General features: G+C 40.6%; 1 protein-coding gene and 1 long non-coding RNA gene across 2 annotated transcripts; both read left to right on the top strand.

Annotated features, from left to right (window-relative positions):
* The first annotated feature begins 1014 nt into the window (after positions 1 to 1014).
* On the top strand, positions 1015 to 18709 carry LOC311015745 (cellular retinoic acid-binding protein 1). Its single transcript, XM_084013159.1, has 4 exons — positions 1015 to 1145; positions 2068 to 2246; positions 2390 to 2503; positions 18357 to 18709. Exons 1-4 carry the CDS (start codon positions 1076 to 1078, stop codon positions 18405 to 18407), a joined length of 414 nt encoding a protein of 137 aa, XP_083869285.1. The 5' UTR covers positions 1015 to 1075; the 3' UTR covers positions 18408 to 18709.
* On the top strand, positions 7205 to 9299 carry LOC311014158. Its single transcript, XR_014597230.1, has 3 exons — positions 7205 to 7509; positions 8112 to 8197; positions 8845 to 9299. It is a non-coding gene; the product is annotated as an uncharacterized lncRNA (long non-coding RNA).
* Positions 18710 to 19178: the final 469 nt, after the last annotated feature.

Genomic DNA, 19178 nt, shown 5'->3' with positions numbered 1-19178 from the left:
TGGTGGGATGACGGAGTGAACACATGAATAACAGGCGACGTCTGGAGGCAGTTTGTCAAAGAGATGGACGAGCGGCTGTCAGAGAGGAAACAAATCTGACTTGGCCGCTGAGAGGACGGGCCTCCCATTCTCATGGGATGTTCACGTGTGTGTGTGTGTGTGTGTGTGTGTGTGTGTGTGTGTGTGTGTGTGTGTGTGTGTGTGTGAGTGATAAAGGAGAATTGTATTGAAAAGATGGTGTTGTGTAATCTTTGACCAAGTAAGACTTTGAGATTTGGACAAAGAAGTATTTGTTAAAACATTTAAAAAGCAGTTTTCAAATCTTCAATTTTAGTGAAATAAAGTGCAGATAAATGTGATAAATGAGTAAATGAGTAGAATTTAAACAACATAATTCTGCGCACACTAATAATAAGCATGGTGGAACTAACAGGCCAGCTTACTAGCAGTGTGCCAGCTAGTTAATTCCACCACACTTTAGTGCTACGCTGGCTGGTGGCCGGCCTAACGATCCCTCTACTTCCAGTGTTGCTGCTGTTCTCAGCCTAATCACGTCTTAAAACTCACCCAATTTAAAAATGAATGTCCTGACTGACTAACAGTATGGACCGTTTTTATTATAACTATGAAAAACAACGTCTCCAAACCCGGGAACTAAAACCAACCTCGTCATCGCCCATAACAAGATCCTTTCTGTTTATTCTTTCTGTCCTTCTTTGGGTCGTAAACTGCATATAAAAAGGAAGAAGAAGAAACGAACGCCGACTCTCATACTGTAATAAATATTTGTCTGAATGCACCATTAAGTTCCACTAAAGCTCAGATGAGGCGATGAGGTCACACATGAAGTCATCAATTCAGCATTAAAAGTGCGTAATGAGAACAAACCATTAGCGACGTGTGTAATTAATGAGTGGGAGGATGAGGTGGAGGGGGTTTGGTCTGCTGTGTGGGATCATTGCACACAGGGAGGGAGGGGGGAGGAGGTGGGAGGAGGAGGGAGGCCAAAGAAAAGGCAGCGGAGGAGACAGACGGGAGAGAGGAGGCTGAAAGGCTGAAACATTCAGGAGGAAAAATGCCTAATTTCGCCGGCACCTGGAAAATGAAAAGCAGTGAGAATTTCGAAGACCTGCTCAAAACCCTGGGTGAGGATCATTTACTCTTTATATTTATATTATAAACACATTTTAGTGAGTTTTTTATTTATTTTATTATCTAGTGAACATGACAAAGGTTTATTATCTGCACTGAACATGGAATAGAGACTTTATTAGAGATGCATGCTGATGTTAAGTGAATGGTTTTCTAAAAAAGGGATGTTTTCCATCAATCCGAAGTCTCATTTTAGCTGCAAAATAGCTAAAAAGGTATGGTCTGAAATGTGTAATCGCTTCTCACGTGGAGGTTAAATTAAAACGCCAGCAGCCGCTTGATTAGAGAAGCTGGTTTTACTTCCTGGACGAGACGACAAACTTCTCCGGCTGCAGCTCATCCAATCGTTTCAGGGTTAACGGCTTTTTTTCCTGCTCATTCTGAGGATCTGTCACGATGTACAGGAGAGCTAAACAAAAAGGCATTCCTCCCCCTCATCACCTTGTCAATGCACCCTCCATATCCCCAACATCTGCTGATAATCTCAGCTGCAGCTGGTGGAGGATCCCTCTGGTTTTTATACGAAAACCAACCGCTTCGTACTGGAAAAACCTTCCCCCGTCTCTTTTTCACCGTCCGAGAGATAAATCTACTTTCATGTATTCCTCTGGTGAAAAAGCAAAAACAGGAACTTTTATGTTTTGGTGCCAGAGGCAGACAGAAAAGAAAACGTGAGGCGACACTTGATGTCGAGAGGATGAAATATGGGGAAATAGGTTGGACTAATAAGCCCTACTTAAAGGAACAGTACGTAGGCGAACAGAACGTTTTTTTAGCGTGTAATCCATTTTCACATTCTCCTAAACACGCTTGTTACACGGGAAAAAGTTTCAGTTGGTTGCAATGTTGCAGCTTCGCCACTAGATGGCTCCAAATATCGCACCTTTCGTAATCGTGCTTTGTGCTCATTTCCAGGTGTGAATCCGATGCTGAGGAAGGTCGCGTCGGCGGCGGCATCCAAGCCCCACGTGGAGATACGACAGAACGGCGAGCACTTCTACATCAAGACCTCGACCACGGTCCGAACCACCGAGATCAACTTCCTGGTCGGGGAGGAGTTTAACGAAGAGACGGTGGATGGGAGGAAGTGTAAGGTAATCCAATCAAACGAAAAGAAACGTTCATGAATGAGTAGGAATTAAAGTCATTTAAAGAGTGATGTAACTTTGTAGCTTCTTGAGAAAACGTGTTCAAAGGCTAGCCCAATATTTTAACGTTTTTTTTTTTTTTCCTGTAGAGTTTTCCCATTTGGGAAGCAGAAAACAAGATTTACTGCAAACAGACTCTGCTGAGCGGGAACGGCCCCAAGACCTTCTGGACCCGAGAACTCAATGGGGACGAACTCATACTGGTGAGCAAAGCTTACAATAATAATAACATAATAATAATCAAGTGTCAGATCGGGGAGAGAAAGAGCTGTTTTTTATTGTTCTTGCAGCCAATAAGAAAACAAAGGCTTGGTTAAAGGGGAAGTCCTAAAGGTCTCTACTCAAAGGAAGGAGAAGGTTGTTAGTTCTCTCACATCCGTGTGGTAAATAAAGCAGCTTCGTTAGCTTAGCTTAGCATAAACACTGCAAACGGGGGGGGAAACAGCTAGCCTGGCTCCGTACAAAGCTAACAGAAATACACCTACTATGGTAGTGGACTATGATAGTGGACTATGGTAGTGGACTATGATAGTGGACTATGATAGTGGACTATGATAGTGGACTATGGTAGTGGACTATGATAGTGGACTATGATAGTGGACTATGGTAGTGGACTATGGTAGTGGACTATGATTGTGGACTATGATAGTGGACTATGGTAGTGGACTAAGGTAGTGGACTAAGGTAGTGGACTATGATAGTGGACTATGATAGTGGACTATGATAGTAGACTATGGTAGTGGACTATGATTGTGGACTATGATTGTGGACTATGATAGTGGACTATGGTAGTGGACTAAGGTAGTGGACTATGATAGTGGACTATGGTAGTGGACTATGATAGTAGACTATGATAGTGGACTATGGTAGTGGACTATGATAGTAGACTATGATAGTGGACTATGGTAGTGGACTATGGTAGTGGACTATGATAGTGGACTGTTGGGTTCTGGATTGTTGAGACTAAACGAGACATTTTAAAGAAGCAATCTTTTACCAATCAAGCAAAACGATGGGTGGATTCATCGTTAACAGAAAGAATTGATCGTTTTTACACGAGTCCGAAGTGAAAAATACCCGCTCATATAATTTCTTTGTGTTTTTCAATCCAGATCCAATGTTTCATTCTTCCTAGAAAACCAAACCAGCTAGTTCCAACCAATTTTAACCCAATAATATTATGACATCCATCCATCAATCAATCGATCTGCAACTTCAGCTCTTCACGGATCGGATTTCAGGTGATTAAACACTGAAGAAACAATTTCATTTAAACGATGAAGACAGAGCTTCATATTCACCGTAGAGACTCGAGAGCGATCCTCTCCTTATTCCCACACAGATGCTTAATGAACCGGGTCAATACATCAAAAAAATATGACGTAGTTCCTCGGAAACGTCCTGAATTCTCGCGGCCAGACGCATTTTATTCCTGGTATTCCCTTCTTCTGCCAAACAAGCCTTCATGTAGAAGAAACCGCACACTATTGTTGAAGGCTTGTTTTTCTTGTCATTATTTGTCCATTTCAAGGATAAAAAACAATAAGACATCCATCGGAAAATCATATTAAAAAGAGAGGTTTTCGCCAAAAAAAGGCGCAGTGTGGTTTTTATCGGTCATTTAATATTGATTTTGCATTTGTTTCAACATATTTTCTGGGAAACTTGGTTTTCAACAGGATGAATTAACATCTCACTGCCATACGTTTGTTGTTAAGACAGCACTTCGTGGCCTTGCATACATCAGAAACACGTCAGCCTCCAGTTCCTGGCAATCTCAACATCACTAAGACAAAAGCAATTCACTTCCCTGTAAACATCTGGGCCCGTTTGGGTTTATAAGCCAGATGGACGGTCCGGTTTGGGGCTGGAATGGGGAACGTGACTCAGTTTTTGTTAAACTGTGAGAGCGAAGAGCTTTGAACATGACCAAATCTGTTTTTTATTCGAGATAAAGGGTGTGGACGTGCATCCGTCCGTGTCTGTAATCTGATCGGCATGCAGGGTTGATTCTTTAGGGGGAAAATCAAATTCCAGTTTAGAATCCGGTAATGGAGATCTGCTCCTTGTTGGCCTTCAAACACATTATCTTCTATATAAATATTACATATCACACCTAATATTACACCTATTTACCGCTTATCTGGAGGTCAGTAGTGATCAAAGAAATAAAAATAAATTAAAAATGTCCACGATTATCTGATGTATTTATGAAAAAAAGAGATGATTAGATTTTGACTGAGGTCGTGGGCTTTTTGTTGATTCACAAAGCTATTTATTTTATTTGAATAAAAAAGCTGAAGAAAGCACAACACAGCTCAAACAAAGCATAATTTAAATGTTTGGTTTGAGTCTCACCACACGGACCGACTCGTCGTCAGACGGAGGCAAACATGGCGTCAGCTCGCCAGCGTTCCCTCGGGACGGACGATGGTTTAAAACCAAAAAAACTTTCCTGGAGTTAAATGAGATGAAATGCCAGTGAAATATGCGGCCGGAGGCATTACATTCAGATCCATGAAGACAGCGTATTTGTTCTGGTCATTACAGCGAAAAAAAAAAAAAAAAAAAAACCACATTCACAGCCCAGTTTGTTCCCTTCTTTTGTCATGTAAGGGAACTCGGAGAAGCTCTGACCTGCAGGGAACTAACAAGTCAAACATCCGAGTCTCGGCTCTGTTCACCGACCTCTCAGTCCAAACAGAATGAGGGGGGTAGATGGATGGATGGGGGCTTAATGAAGACAACATGTGGTCCTCACTGTGGACTAACAGACCATTTAGAGCGTCGACAGGAAAAAGGAAACACTGATCTTCCACTTGTCCTTGGAAGGAGCCTCAGACGGGTTTCATTTGGAGATTATTTTTGTAGATTAACGTATCGGGACTTCACGGTGTGTGTGTGTGTGTGTGTGTCCCCTCCGGTGGCTTTAATTGGTCTCATTGATCACTGTTGAGAAGTGCCAACGGACCCCGGCGTCGCCTCCGGGTAACGCCTCCCTCGGCATCGCGCCACGTGCCAGATGGGGGTCGGCCTCGGCCCCGTTCCTCACCCCCCGCCCCGCCGTCCCGCCCCGCTGCGTGGCCCGAGATAATGATGATGTGTGGCGTTGCAGTCGGCCATAACGTCGCACCCCTGGGACTCCCATAAATCTTGGGGCTCGGACACATCCACCCTCGAACCCGGAGGGGGGGGGTTACACTGTTTCCTCCCCGCGTCTGTTTCTTTAAGCCGGCAGCTGCGTCAGATTAATATCCTGATACGAGGCCTTTTGGGCAACATTTAGGTAATTAGTGGTGGAAATGATGACAGCAGCGTAACGTGGTGCTTAGGAACACATGAGAACCTCCACTGGAGTTCATTATGGACCCTGATGACCTTTGACCTCATGGGAGATCCTCAGGGCAGAGATATCATGATCTGCTGAAGAGGAATACGCTGATTTCATCCGAGCTGCCTGTTTATTATTTTAATCTTCATGTATTTAATGCTTCAATTTGGGTTTTTACTCGATCACTCTCCGTGATACACTTGTTTTGAGAATCCATACATAAAGTTTATTATTATTATTATTATTATTAGGGCCACGGGGCAATCGCACCGAGCACTGGTCCCTACAGCTATAAGCTGAAGGGACCAGTGCTCGGGGCGATTCAATCCTACTGCTATTCATAGGATTTTTTCCTACTTATTGGTGGAAATGCTTTAAAGCATTTCCAACCTATGTTATCCTAATCTTTATTTTTCATATTATTATTCTTCTTCCGTACGTTTTTCGGTCGCCTCTAACTTCTACATACTTTCAGCTACAAAAACCATTCAACTATCAAAATGTTCAGCTCTTTCAGCTCTTTTATGCTCACCTTCAACCTTTTTTCTACCTTTCATACTTTTTCATATATTCAGTTTTTTCCATATTTTTTTTTCAATGCATTCCTATGGAGATCAGCCTAAAAACCTCTTTAACATCCTCCTCTTTGAACTCCGACTAGTTTCACATACTTCCACCTACAGACTCCATTTAAACTTTAAACAATCTACAAGACTTTGAACTATAAAACTCTTTATCAGTTTTTTGATATCTTTTACAGTTTTTCTATAATCACAGTTTATGTTTTATGGTTTTTTCAGACCTCATCAGAGTTTATAATGGGTGTGTATTGCGCCTGCTAGAGTGCGTGACATCATCGTTAGAGTGTGAGGGATCCTCGACATACTTCAGATTTTTTTCCTTTCCAAACTCCTCCCGGCCACAATTTTCACTCTACACACGTGATCTTTTCCAATTTTGTAGAGAAACTTGTCCTGTCTCTCTCAATGTGATCAAAAACTCTGTGAGATTTACAGAATTTGAACTAGCAACCTCTAAGCGCGGCCACGTCGGTTTTTACATACAATACAAATTGAGAAACAGATTTTCAAAGAAACCTGAAATGAGCAGCATTTCTAACTCGCCCTAGCGTCCACATTTCTGAGACTAGGAAAAAATAAAAGTGATCAGTGTCTTCAGCAGAGTCTTGTAGCGCTAACGGTGCGAAAATTTTGGCAATAAGACTTTCGGTGTGAGCGTGAGAAGCTTTTGTTCGGACCCTCCGAAATGGAGGAATAGAGACAGGCTCTAGACAGTTACACAGGCGCGTAGAGGGCTTTGATCTCTGTGGCTTTGATCTTTAGAAGTGACAGCAGGTGTGCTCTGATTGGCGGACAGGAGCGGCAGACAGGAGCAGTCAGTGGGATTTGTAGTTTTTTTTGTCAAACATCGTCTGCTCAGGTATACTTTCACCTAGAAACTCCATTTAAACTTTAAAATGTCTGTCTATCTCTCTCTGTCTCACTCAGAAGTGACAGCAGGTGCGCTCTGATTGGCCGACAGGAGCAGCAGACAGGAGCAGTCAGTGGGATTTGTAGTTTTTTTTGTCAAACATCGGCTGTGTTCGAAATGCCATACTAACGTCCTACTCGTACTCAATCGTGACGTAAATTTGAGTACGTAGTGCGTTCACATACAATAGTATGCGGATTTGTGTATGCGAGAAATGCCCGGATGTATACTGCATTGGCAAGAATTTCTGAGTATACAGCGGACCTTGCTAAATCTACTCAACTTGCCCAAAATGCATTGCGGCTCGTCTGACTTCTGAAAAGTTTTGGATAATGGCGGACGACTGCGGTGATTCTGGCGACAGCCCGACACAAACCGCGTACACATGTAAGTATACTGTAACGTGATTTTTATGTTTCCAGCTGACTTTTAAATCGTATTGATAATGAACGTTACTTTATTGTTGTTGGCATTGTACGTTAACGTTACGAATCGAAGGTCCTGCCAGCCGGCTAGCCTACTGACGCTAATTTACCATAGAGGTTAGCGAGCGCAAGCGAAGCGGAAAATATGCCGTTTTTACCGACGTTATCTAAGAACATGGTGCTTATGTGAAAACGTGATAATATATTTACTAACGGTGGTTAATAACGCCGTGCACCGTTGTCCGTTAAAGGGACAGATGCAGACACCGGGCGCCTCATTCAGTGGAGGGAACGAGGAGGAGACGTTCACGTTCACCGGCAGCAGGAATGCTGCTCTGAGAGGCTTCACTTAAGAAAATGTGGTGTTAAATGTTATAATTCTCATATGCAGGGCTTAACTACTACTGTTGCATATTTAGCTTCTCAATGATATAAGGTTGAACACCAGCGTATATAGATGGGAGATGTCCTGCTCTCCTGAGATGTCTACCTGAAACGTTCTGTTGAACAGCAAGAAATCATCAATGAACTGTAACACTTTTCTACGTGCTGTTCTTCATATAGGATGTTTATTGAAGAACATTAGATGGAGGGAAGGTGGAGCTAGATGGACAAAGAAGAAGTGGGAGAACATGAAGCAGAAATACAAGGTGAGTTGGAAGCAGTTTAAAGTATTGAACTCTACATGCTTGATGTGAAGCATAAAAGAAACCAGATGAAGTTGTCTTTCTTATTAATAACCAGGCAAAGTCAGTGCTGGGTAATATCTACAATGTGTTCAAACATCAGAGTCCATTAAGTTGGTCCCATGTGGAACAGTATTACTGTCCATATTCTAATATATGACTAGTGGTGAATAGTTGATCTAAACAATGATTACAAGAAGTGTTTGTATATGTTGTTTAAAGGAACTGAAGATGTCAGCACTGAGGGAGGAGGGGTCACTGCTGCACACTGGAAGTGTTTGTTGTCATGGATGAGGTGATGGAGCAAAGACCTGCTATTACTCCACTACACCCCATCTCCTCAGCCATGATGCCAACCACTGCAGCAGGGTCTCTCCTCCAGAGCAGGAGGGAAATAGACCTGCAGGCCTAAAACATGAGTCAACAATCATATATATATATATATTCAGATATTTATTATTTAGATTTGTACAGATCATCAGATATATCCCTAAAACATTTAACAGGAAACATTTGTCTGTAAGAACTTCTACTGTGTGGTATTACTTATAAACTGCACTACTGATAAACACAAATAAAACCTCAACAATAATCATGTTCCTGCAACACAGGGATCTGGACATTTGGAGCAGACACTGCAGCTACGAGCCTCTGAGGATGTCCCAGGGCTGCTGGAGCCTCTGAGGATGTCCCAGGACTGCTGGAGACCCTGAGGATGTCCCAGGACTGCTGTGTGGCTCGGCTTCGTCGCTGTCACCCCCATCACCACCGTGGAACTATGGACATGGAACCCATCTGTTCTGTTAGTAAGCAGTGGACGAGGTTCTCCGTGGAACGCCTTGAAAGACAGAAGTCCTTCCTTAAATCCCCTTCCTGAAGTAGAGGCCCATCGGGGGAACATGAGGATTGACCTGCAGTACGGCCGTCTGGCACCAACCTGTAACAGAAAACATCAGATATTACATTTATTCAGAATGTTTTCCTATTCATTTGTTGATAAACTACTTATTTCTTCTTATCATACACGTATTGCAACCTGTATATATAACATGGATTGTTTGTCTAATAAATTATTCACTAATATCCCACTTGCTTGTACTTGTTTATTTTTATCACACCAAACTCATACATGATATTATTAAAACCACTTATATTAGCCTACATGTAGCCTACATTTGTTTATGCATGCATATGCACATCTATTGATAATCAAATGATAAAGGAACGTATTTAAACCAGATAAGTCATATTACTTACTTCAGAGGGAAATCCCGTACATGTGAATAATGTAGCTCCTCCGACGGGCAGATTGCCTCCGTCGTCTCCGCGGTGAAGGTGCTGGTGTTCCGTGGTCAGAGGTATAATACGATCTATGAACGGACGATTAATGATCGATAAAAGCTGCTTAATAGTCGCGATCGATGGCGAGTGAAGAAGCTACTCAGGTAAGAGGAAGAAAGAGGGAACGCGTGAGAGCGCGCATATATAATAAACTGTAGAAAACATTTGACAATTGTAATTTGACTTAAAAATATTTAGAAATATTGAATTAACTGTAATAATAATCATACTTGATATTTTGATAAGTAATTAATATTAAACGGGAGCTAGAACCGCTAACATAATCGATTCGGTTACGTGAGAGAAGATGAGGACGAGATGTCAATAAAGTTAAAAAAAAACAAAAAATGTAGTATGAGATGTGTATACTTCGGTGTGAACAGTCTGAGGGTAACAGCATACTCAAACGTTCATTTAGTAGGCAGTATGCAGTACATACATGTTGAGTATGTAGTAGGCAGTACGTTAGTATGGCATTTCGAACACAGCCAGCGTCTGCTCAGGCATACTTTCACCTAGAAACTCCATTTAAACTTTAAAATGTCTGTCTATCCCTCTGGGTGCAGTCAAATAGTCTTTTTTGCTTAGGAAGGTTCCTAACTGAAGAAGTGACCCGGAAGTAAACAAGTGGCTGCCATGATAAGAGCCGTTCGAATTCTCTAAATGCAAAGGAAAGGAGCTCCAATGCTTCCTTTCAGAGCTCCTTTAGCATAGGATGCAACGGACCTTCCTATGCGAAAGGAAAGGAGATTACGCCGACCCACAATTCTTAGCGAGAGCAACATTTAAAGTGCCGCACACGTCGGCCATTAATGAAAACAAACGATATGTGCATTTACATATTTAACAATGACTTTCATGCAGACATATAGTAATTGGAATAGTGTTGATAAATGTGTGGACAGTGATAATAATTGAATGGTATTTTTTTAATTTATTTCAATCATGTTACAAATGTTTGACAAAAACGAAACTAAAACCACAAATGAAACGTAAATAAAGCAACAGGAAGGAGGAGCTGCTGGACCTGAAGCCGGTCAGTGAACCAGCTGCTTATAAAACCAACATGGGGAGAAGTGGACGATGCGCTTTTTGTAGTCCATTATTGTAGTTTCTCCAGTGCAGATGCACGTCAATCGCCGGTGCCGATCATCAGCTGTCAATCATCAGCGGCCGCGTTATAATGACGTAGCTTAGTGAAAGTCCGGTCTGATTCTCTGAGCACCGCGGTCGTCTTTTCCTAAATCCTTTTGAGTTCTCCTATCGCCTTTCCTTAACCCCGTGACGTTTTCCCCAGAGGTCAAGGAATAGGAGTTAGGAATAGGAGTTAGGACCTTATTTTTGGACTATTCGACTGCACCCCCCGTCTCACTCAGAAGTGACAGCAGGTGCGCTCTGATTGGCCGACAGGAGCAGTCAGTGGGAGTTGTAGTTTTTCAAAGAAGACAGACAGACAGACAGACACAGACACACACACAAACACACACCTGACAGACAGACAGATAGGGCAGACAGACAGACAGGACAGACACGTCACAGGACCAGCTGCGGTTGACTGCTCTGCTCTGATTGGTGGGCTCCATCTGGCCCTGGTTGCTTAGCTACCAAAGCCTGCCCCCAGCAAGCCTGACTGTGATTAACGTTTTACTGTTGCTCACATGTGATAACATCATTAGGGCACTCTTCACACAACTCAACTGGGAACCGTAGGGTCGCCGGTTCGAGTCCCTGTATGGACCAAGAATGGAGAGGTGCCAGTTCACCTCCTGGGCTCTGCCGAGGTGCCGTTGAGCATCCAGCTTAATTATACTTTTGCATATATTCAGCTTTTTTAATATTGGTTTCAAATATTCAGCTTTTTCAAACTTTTCACATATTCAGCTTTTTTAATATTGTTTTCAAACATTAAGCTTTTTCATACTTTTGCACTTTTTAATATTTTCTTCAAATATTCAGCTTTTTTAATATTTTCTTCAAATATTCAGCTTTTTTTTCCAGTGTTGCTTCAGCATTAAAGCATTTCCACGCATTTTCTGCAGGAAATGCATTTTCTAGTTTTTTTTATTCTTCTTCCGTACGTTTTTTGGTCGTCTCTAACTTCTGCATACTTTCAGCTACAAAAACCATTGAACTATCAAAATGTTCAGCTTTTTCAGCTCTTTTGTGCTGAATTCAACCTTTTTTCTACCTTTCATACTTTTCAAAATATTCAGCCTTTTCCATATTTTTTTTTCAATGCATTCCTATGGAGATCAGCCTGAAAACCTCTTTAACATCCTCCTCTTTGAACTCCGAATACTTTCACATACTTCCACCTACAGACTCCATTTAAACTTTAAACAACCTACAAGACTTTGAACTATAACACTATTACTCAGTTTTTTTATATCTTTTACAGTTTTTATATAATCACAGTTTATGTTTGATGGTTTTTTAAGACCTGATCAGAGTTTACAATGGGTGTGTATTGCGCCTGCTAGAGTGTGTGACATCATCGTTAGAGTGTGAGAGCTCCTCGTCATACTTCAGATTTTTTTCCTTTCCAAACTCCTCCCGGCCACAATTTTCACGTTACAGATGTGATATTTTCCAATTTTGTAGACAAACTTGTCCTGTCTCTATCAATGTGCTCAAAAACTCTGTGAGATTTACAGAATTTGAACTAGCAACCTCTAAGTGCGGCCATGTCGGTTTTTTCTCCCAATGGGCTGCCATACAAATTGAGAAACAGATTTTCACAGAAACCTGAAAGCAGGGCCATTTCTAACTCGCCCTAGCGTCCACATTTCTGACACTAGGAAAAAATAAAAGTGATCATTGTCTTCAGCAGAGTCTTGTGGCGCTAACGGTGCGAAAATTTTGGCGATGGGTGTTTCGGTGTGAGCGTGGCAAGCTTTTGTTCGGAGCGCCCGCAAAGCCGGAATGGAACGATAGTGAGAGGCAGTTACACACACGCATAGAGGGCTTTGATCTCTGTGGCTTTGATCTTTAGAAGTGACAGCAGGTGTGCTCTGATTGGCTGACAGGAGCAGCAGACAGGAGCAGTCAGTGGGATTTGTAGTTCTTTGTAGTTCAGGCATACTTTCACCTAGAAACTCCATTTAAACTTTAAAATGTAGACACAAGTCTGTCTATCTCTCTCTGTCTCACTCTCTGTCTGTCTGACTACTACTACTACTACTTCTCCTACTAGCCTACTACTGATACTACGTCCCCTACTTGTATTTGTACTAGTACTACAACTGCTTCTACTACTAGCCTACTAGTGATACTACGTCCACTGCTCATACTTGTACTAGTACTACTACTACTTATTCTGCTAGCCTACTACTGATACTACGTCCACTACTTGTACTTGTACTACTGCTACTACTAGCCTACTACTGATACTATGTACACTACTTGTAGTAGTACTAGTATTACTACTACTACTACTACTAGCCTACTACTGATACTACTTCTAATACTTCTACTACTAGCCTACTACTGATACTACCTCCACTACTTGTAGTAGTACTAGTACTACTACTACTTCTTCTACTGCTGATACTACGTCCACTACTTGTAGTAGTACTAGTACTAGTACTACTACTTCTACTACTAGACTACTACTGATACTACTTCTAATACTTATACTACTAGCCTAATACTGATACTACCTCCACTGCTTGTAGTAGTAATACTACTACAACTTCTTCTACTACTGATACTACCTCCACTACTTGTAGTAGTACTAGTACTAGTACTACTACTTCTACTACTGATACTACTTCTAATACGTATACTACTAGCCTAATACTGATACAACCTCCACTGCTTGTAGTAGTAATACTACTACAACTTCTTCTACTACTGATACTACGTCCACTACTTGAACTTGTACTAGTACTACTACTGATACTATATCCACTACTTTTAATAGTACTACTACTACTACTAGCCTACTACTGATACTACCTCCACTACTTGTAGTAGTACTAGTACTACTACTTCTACTACTGATACTACGTCCACTACTTAAACTTTTACTTGTACTACTACTCCTTTTGCTACTAGCCTACTACTGATACTACATCCACTACTTGTAGTAGTACTAATACTACTACTACTACAACTAGCCTACTACTGATACTACTTCTAATACTTCTACTACTAGCCAACTACTGATACTATGTCCACTACTTGTAATAGTACTACTACTAGCCTACTACTGATACTACCTCCACTACTTGTAGTAGTACTAGTACTAGTACTACTACTTCTACTACTAGCCTTGTACTGATACTACCTCCACTACTTGTAGTAGTAATACTACTACAACTTCTTCTACAACTGATACTACGTCCACTACTTGAACTTGTACTAGTACTACTACTGATACTATGTCCACTATTTGTAAAAGTACTACTACTACTACTACTACTACTACTACTAGCCTACTACTGATACTACCTCCACTACTTGTAGTAGTACTAGTACTACTACTTCTACTACTAGACTACTATTGATACTACTTCTAATACTTCTACTACTAGCCTACTACTGATACTACCTCCACTGCTTGTAGCGTAATACTACTACAACTTCTTCTACTACTGATACTACGTCCACTACTTGAACTTGTACTAGTACTACTACTGATACTATGTCCACTATTTCTAATAGTACTACTACTACTACTACTAGCCTACTACTGATACTACCTCCACTACTTGTAGTAGTACTAGTACTACTACTACTTCTACTACTGATACTATGTCCACTATTTAAACTTTTACTTGTACTACTACTCCTTTTGCTACGAGCCTACTACTGATACTACCTCCGGTACTTGTAGTAGTACTAGTACTACTACTACTACTACTACTACTACAACTAGCCTACTACTGATACTACTTCTAATACTTCTACTACTAGCCTACTACTGATACTACCTCCACTACTTATAGTAGTACTTGTACTACTACTACTTCTTCTACTGCTGATACTACGTCCACTACTTGAACTTGTACTAGTACTTCTACTCCTTTTGCTACTAGCCTACTACTGATACCATGTCCACTACTTGTACTTGTACTAGTACTAATACTACTACTACTAGCCTAATACTGATTCTACCTCCACTACTTGTAGTAGTACTAGTACTACTACTACTACTACTAGCCTACTACTGATACTACTTCTAATACTTCTACTACTAGCCTACTACTGATACTACTCCTTCTACTTCTATTAGTACCCTACTAATACTACAAACAAAAAGAACATTCAAATATTAAAATGTTCAGCTTTTTAAGGACATTTCAACTTTTCTTCAACATTTTTTTGCCTTTCATATTTTTTGTAATAATTAGGTTTTTCATATTTGTTCAGCTATTTAGCTTATTTCATACGTTTGCAGATATTTAGCTTTCTTAATATTATTTTCAAATATTTAGCTTTTTTCATAATTTTGCACACAGTCAGCTTTATCTTACTTTTCACATATTCAGCTTTTGGAATATTCTCTACAGCTATTCAGCTTTTTCATACTTTTCATATATTCAACTTTTTGAATATTCTCTTCAACTATTCAGCTTTTTCATACTTTTCACATATTCAGCTTTTGGAATATTCTCTACAGCTATTCAGCTTTTTCAAACTTTTTGCATATTCAACTTTTTGAATATGCTCTTCAGCTATTCAGCTTTTTCAAACTTTTTAAATATTCAGCTTTTTTTAATATTCTCTTCAAATATTCAGCTTTTTCATACTTTTGCACATATTCAGCTTTTTGAATATTCTCCTGAGCTATTCAGCTTTTTCATACTTTTGCACATATTCAGCTTTTTTTAATATTCTCTTCAAATGTTCAGCTTTTTTAATATTTTCTTCAAATATTCAGCTTTTTTAATATTTTCTTCAAATATTCAGCTTTTTTAATATTTTCTTCAAATATTCTACTTTTTTTTCAGTGTTGCTTCAGCATTAAAGCATTTCCACGTATTTCCGCAGGAAATGCATTTTCTAGTTATTATTATTATTTTGCCTTTTCCGGACGAATTTCGAGTGCCTAAAACTTCTACAGCGATAAGAGTTGTAGGACAAGTGATATATCAAAGCGTGTGGTTCGATCGGGATCGGCGTGCTATTGCTTTTCTTAGCCGAACACGAATTTTTCGCGACGTAAGTCGCGAAAAACCAACGAAATTTTTCCCATTGAAATGAATGGGATGAGCGGAAAAAAAAAAGCAGAAAATGTCGTTTTTCAAACACCTGTTGCTCAGGCATACTTTCACCTAGAAACTCCATTTAAACTCTAAAACGTAGACACAAGTCTTGTGTCCTCGTGTGCCAATCCGCGTTTCAATAGGTCATATAGTTTCTGATCAATCACTGTTCAATGACCATGATTGTTTTGGGAGAAATCATGAGTTTATAATGGGTGTGTATTGCGCGGAACCTTCTGGGCTAGAGTGGGTGACATCATCGCTTAGAGTGTGAGGGCTTCTCAGATTTTTTTCCTTTCCAAACTCCTCCCGGCCACAATCTTCACTCGACAGACGTGATATTTTCCAATTTTGTAGACAAACTTGTCCTGTCTCTCACAATGTGCTCAAAAAGTCTGTGCGATTTACAGAATTTGAACTAGCAACCTCTAAGCGCGGCCAAGTCAGGTTTTCTCGTCATCCGCTCCAATGTTAATTTAGAAGCAGATTTTCAAAGAAACCTGATATGAACAGCATTTCTAACTCGCCCTAGCGTCCACATTTCTGACACTAGGAAAAAATAAAAGTCATCAGTGTCTTCAGCCGAGTCTCGTGGCGCTAACGGTGCGAAAATTTTGGCGATAGGAGTTTCGGTGTGAGCGTGGCATGCTTTTGTTCGGACCCATGCGCAGAGGGGGAATTGAGCGATAGAGAGAAGCAGAGAGACGCTCCAAAGCAGTCATACACACGCAGCAAGGGCCGTTGCCATGGTGACAGCACTGTGTGGCACTGATCTTCATAACTGACAGCAGGTGTGCTCTGATTGGAGGACAGGAATGTACTAAAACTACATTAGTAGTGGGATATGTAGTTTTTTTAGTCAAACCTCTTCAGCTCAGCCATACTTTCACCTAGAAACTCCATTTAAACTTTAAAATGGAGTACTCGGTAGTACTTGAGTGACAGCTGAGTTCAGTGACCTGTACCTAGTAGTTCTCAGTACTTGAGTCTCGCTAGTACTCGCTAGTACTCGGTAGTACTTGAGTGACAGCTGAGTTCAGTGACATGTACTGGGAAACAGTTGAGTGCGAAGCACTCAACTGTTTGACAATACCTAGTAGTACTCAGTACTTGAGACTCAGTAGTACTCGGTAGTACTTGGTAGTACTCGGTAGTACTCGCTAGTACTCGGTAGTACTCGGTAGTACTTGAGTGACAGCTGAGTTCAGGGCATATTTTCACCTAGAAACTCCATTTAAACTTTAAAATGGAGACACGAGTGGTGTGCTCTGATTGGTGGACAGGAATGTACTAAAAACTACATTTAGTAGTGGGAAATGTAGTTTTTTTAGTCAAACGTCGTCTGCTCGGGCATACTTTCACCTAGAAACTCCATTTAAACTTTAAAATGGAGACACGAGTGGTGTGCTCTGATTGGTGGACAGGAATGTACTAAGAACTACATTTAGTAGTGGGAAATGTAGTTTTTTTAGTCAAACGTCTTCTTCTCGTCCATACTTTCACCTAGAAACTCCATTTAAACTTTAAAATGGAGACACGAGTGGTGTGCTCTGATTGGTGGACAGGAATGTACTAAAAACTACATTTAGTAGTGGGATATGTAGTTTTTTTAGTCAAACGTCTTCTTCTCGTCCATACTTTCACCTAGAAACTCCATTTAAACTTTAAAATGGAGACACGAGTGGTGTGCTCTGATTGGTGGACAGGAATGTACTAAGAACTACATTTAGTAGTGGGATATGTAGTTTTTTTAGTCAAACGTCTCCTTCTCGTCCATACTTTCACCTAGAAACTCCATTTAAACATTAAAATGGAGACACGAGTGGTGTGCTCTGATTGGTGGACAGGAATGTACTAAGAACTACATTTAGTAGTGGGATATGTAGTTTTTTAGTCAAACCTCTTCTGCTCGGGCATACTTTCACCTAGAAACTCCATTTAAACTTTAAAATGGAGACACGAGTGGTGTGCTCTGATTGGTGGACAGGAATGTACTAAGAACTACATTTAGTAGTGGGATATGTAGTTTTTTTAGTCAAACGTCTCCTTCTCGTCCATACTTTCACCTAGAAACTCCATTTAAACATTAAAATGGAGACACGAGTGATGTGCTCTGATTGGTGGACAGGAATGTACTAAGAACTACATTTAGTAGTGGGATATGTAGTTTTTTTAGTCAAACGTCTCCTTCTCGTCCATACATAAAACAACTCCGTCTCGTTTGAAATCTCGAAGAATCTCATCGTAATGTACAATCCGGCAGTAGCCCCCGTGGCCCTTTCAAAATTTCCCGGCGGGGGAATTTTCTAGTTATTATTATGCTACAAATAATAATAGCAATAATTTCTCTGCTTTTCTGCTTCCCCTCCCTTTTCAATTCATGTTTATTTTGATCCTATTTCATGCTGTGGTTGTTTTGGTCTGGTATATTTAAAGTGTATTCATGTGATTTATATTCTGTTGTTTTGGGTTCTGAAAGTTACCGGAACGATGATCATCATTTAAAAAGTCAGACTTCAGTCTAGTGAGGCGGTGAGGTGATGACTTTCCTGTTTTCTTCGCTCTCCTTTCAGACCTTCGGAGCGGACGACGTGGTGTGTACGCGGATCTACGTACGAGCGTAGCAGCGGAAGTCCACGAGTTCAAATCCCCTCCAACGAAACACAAAAAAATCAATATCTGGGCGTGACATTCGATGTTGCATCAATTTCAGATGGATATAAAGAGGCTTGTTTTCTCCCTTTTTGTATATAATTTTCCTGGAAATTAAACGATGAAATCAGGATGTCTTTTTGTTATATTGTTGCTTTGCATCTTGGGAAAGCTGACTAATCACCCAAGGACTTCCTGATTCGTCTTCTTTTTTTAAATAACAAACGGCCCAAATCAAACAAAGATGATCACAGAAAATAAAAAAAGAAAAGGAAAGTGGTCGACTGAGTTTCTGTCTATGGAAAGGAGAGTTTAATACCAAACACCACACTAACATTCATGTACAACATCATAACAGTCGAGAGAAGGGACACATTAAAACGAGGTTTATGTACACACATCTCCCCGGGACGTCCTTATTAAACAGGAAGTATAAAAATAAAAACCTTAGATTGTCTGTAGCTGGCGGTGTTTCTAACGGAGCGGCTCCAAACTCAACTTCCTCCCGACTGCTCCCGATGCCAACGGGAAGAATAGTCGGCGTTTTTTTGTTACATAGACGTACGAAATCTACGAGGCGAGTCCAGTTTGATTAAAACAAACTGCAGATGAAAAAAAACAAATGCTTAGTTTACATCCCTCTTTTAAAAGGCAATTTACAACATTCACATTTGTATTTCAGCAGAAAAAAAAATACAAACTGGTAGCTTTGATGAACGGCGTCCAAAAGGAAATATTATTGC

The sequence above is a fragment of the Eutrigla gurnardus genome (genome assembly GCF_963514095.1).
Source record: "Eutrigla gurnardus genome assembly, chromosome: 1".
Lineage (NCBI taxonomy): Eukaryota > Metazoa > Chordata > Actinopteri > Perciformes > Triglidae > Eutrigla > Eutrigla gurnardus.
Note: the sequence above shows the minus strand (reverse complement) of the source record. Positions and strands in the feature narration are given on the sequence as shown.

Coding starts and splice junctions, on each gene's coding strand:
- LOC311015745 (XM_084013159.1), top strand. CDS start 1,076: ATGCCTAATTTCGCCGGCACCTGGAAAATGAAAAGCAGTGAGAATTTC. Junction 1,146..2,067: donor AGACCTGCTCAAAACCCTGG/GTGAGGATCATT, acceptor GCTCATTTCCAG/GTGTGAATCCGATGCTGAGG. Junction 2,247..2,389: donor TGGATGGGAGGAAGTGTAAG/GTAATCCAATCA, acceptor TTTTTCCTGTAG/AGTTTTCCCATTTGGGAAGC.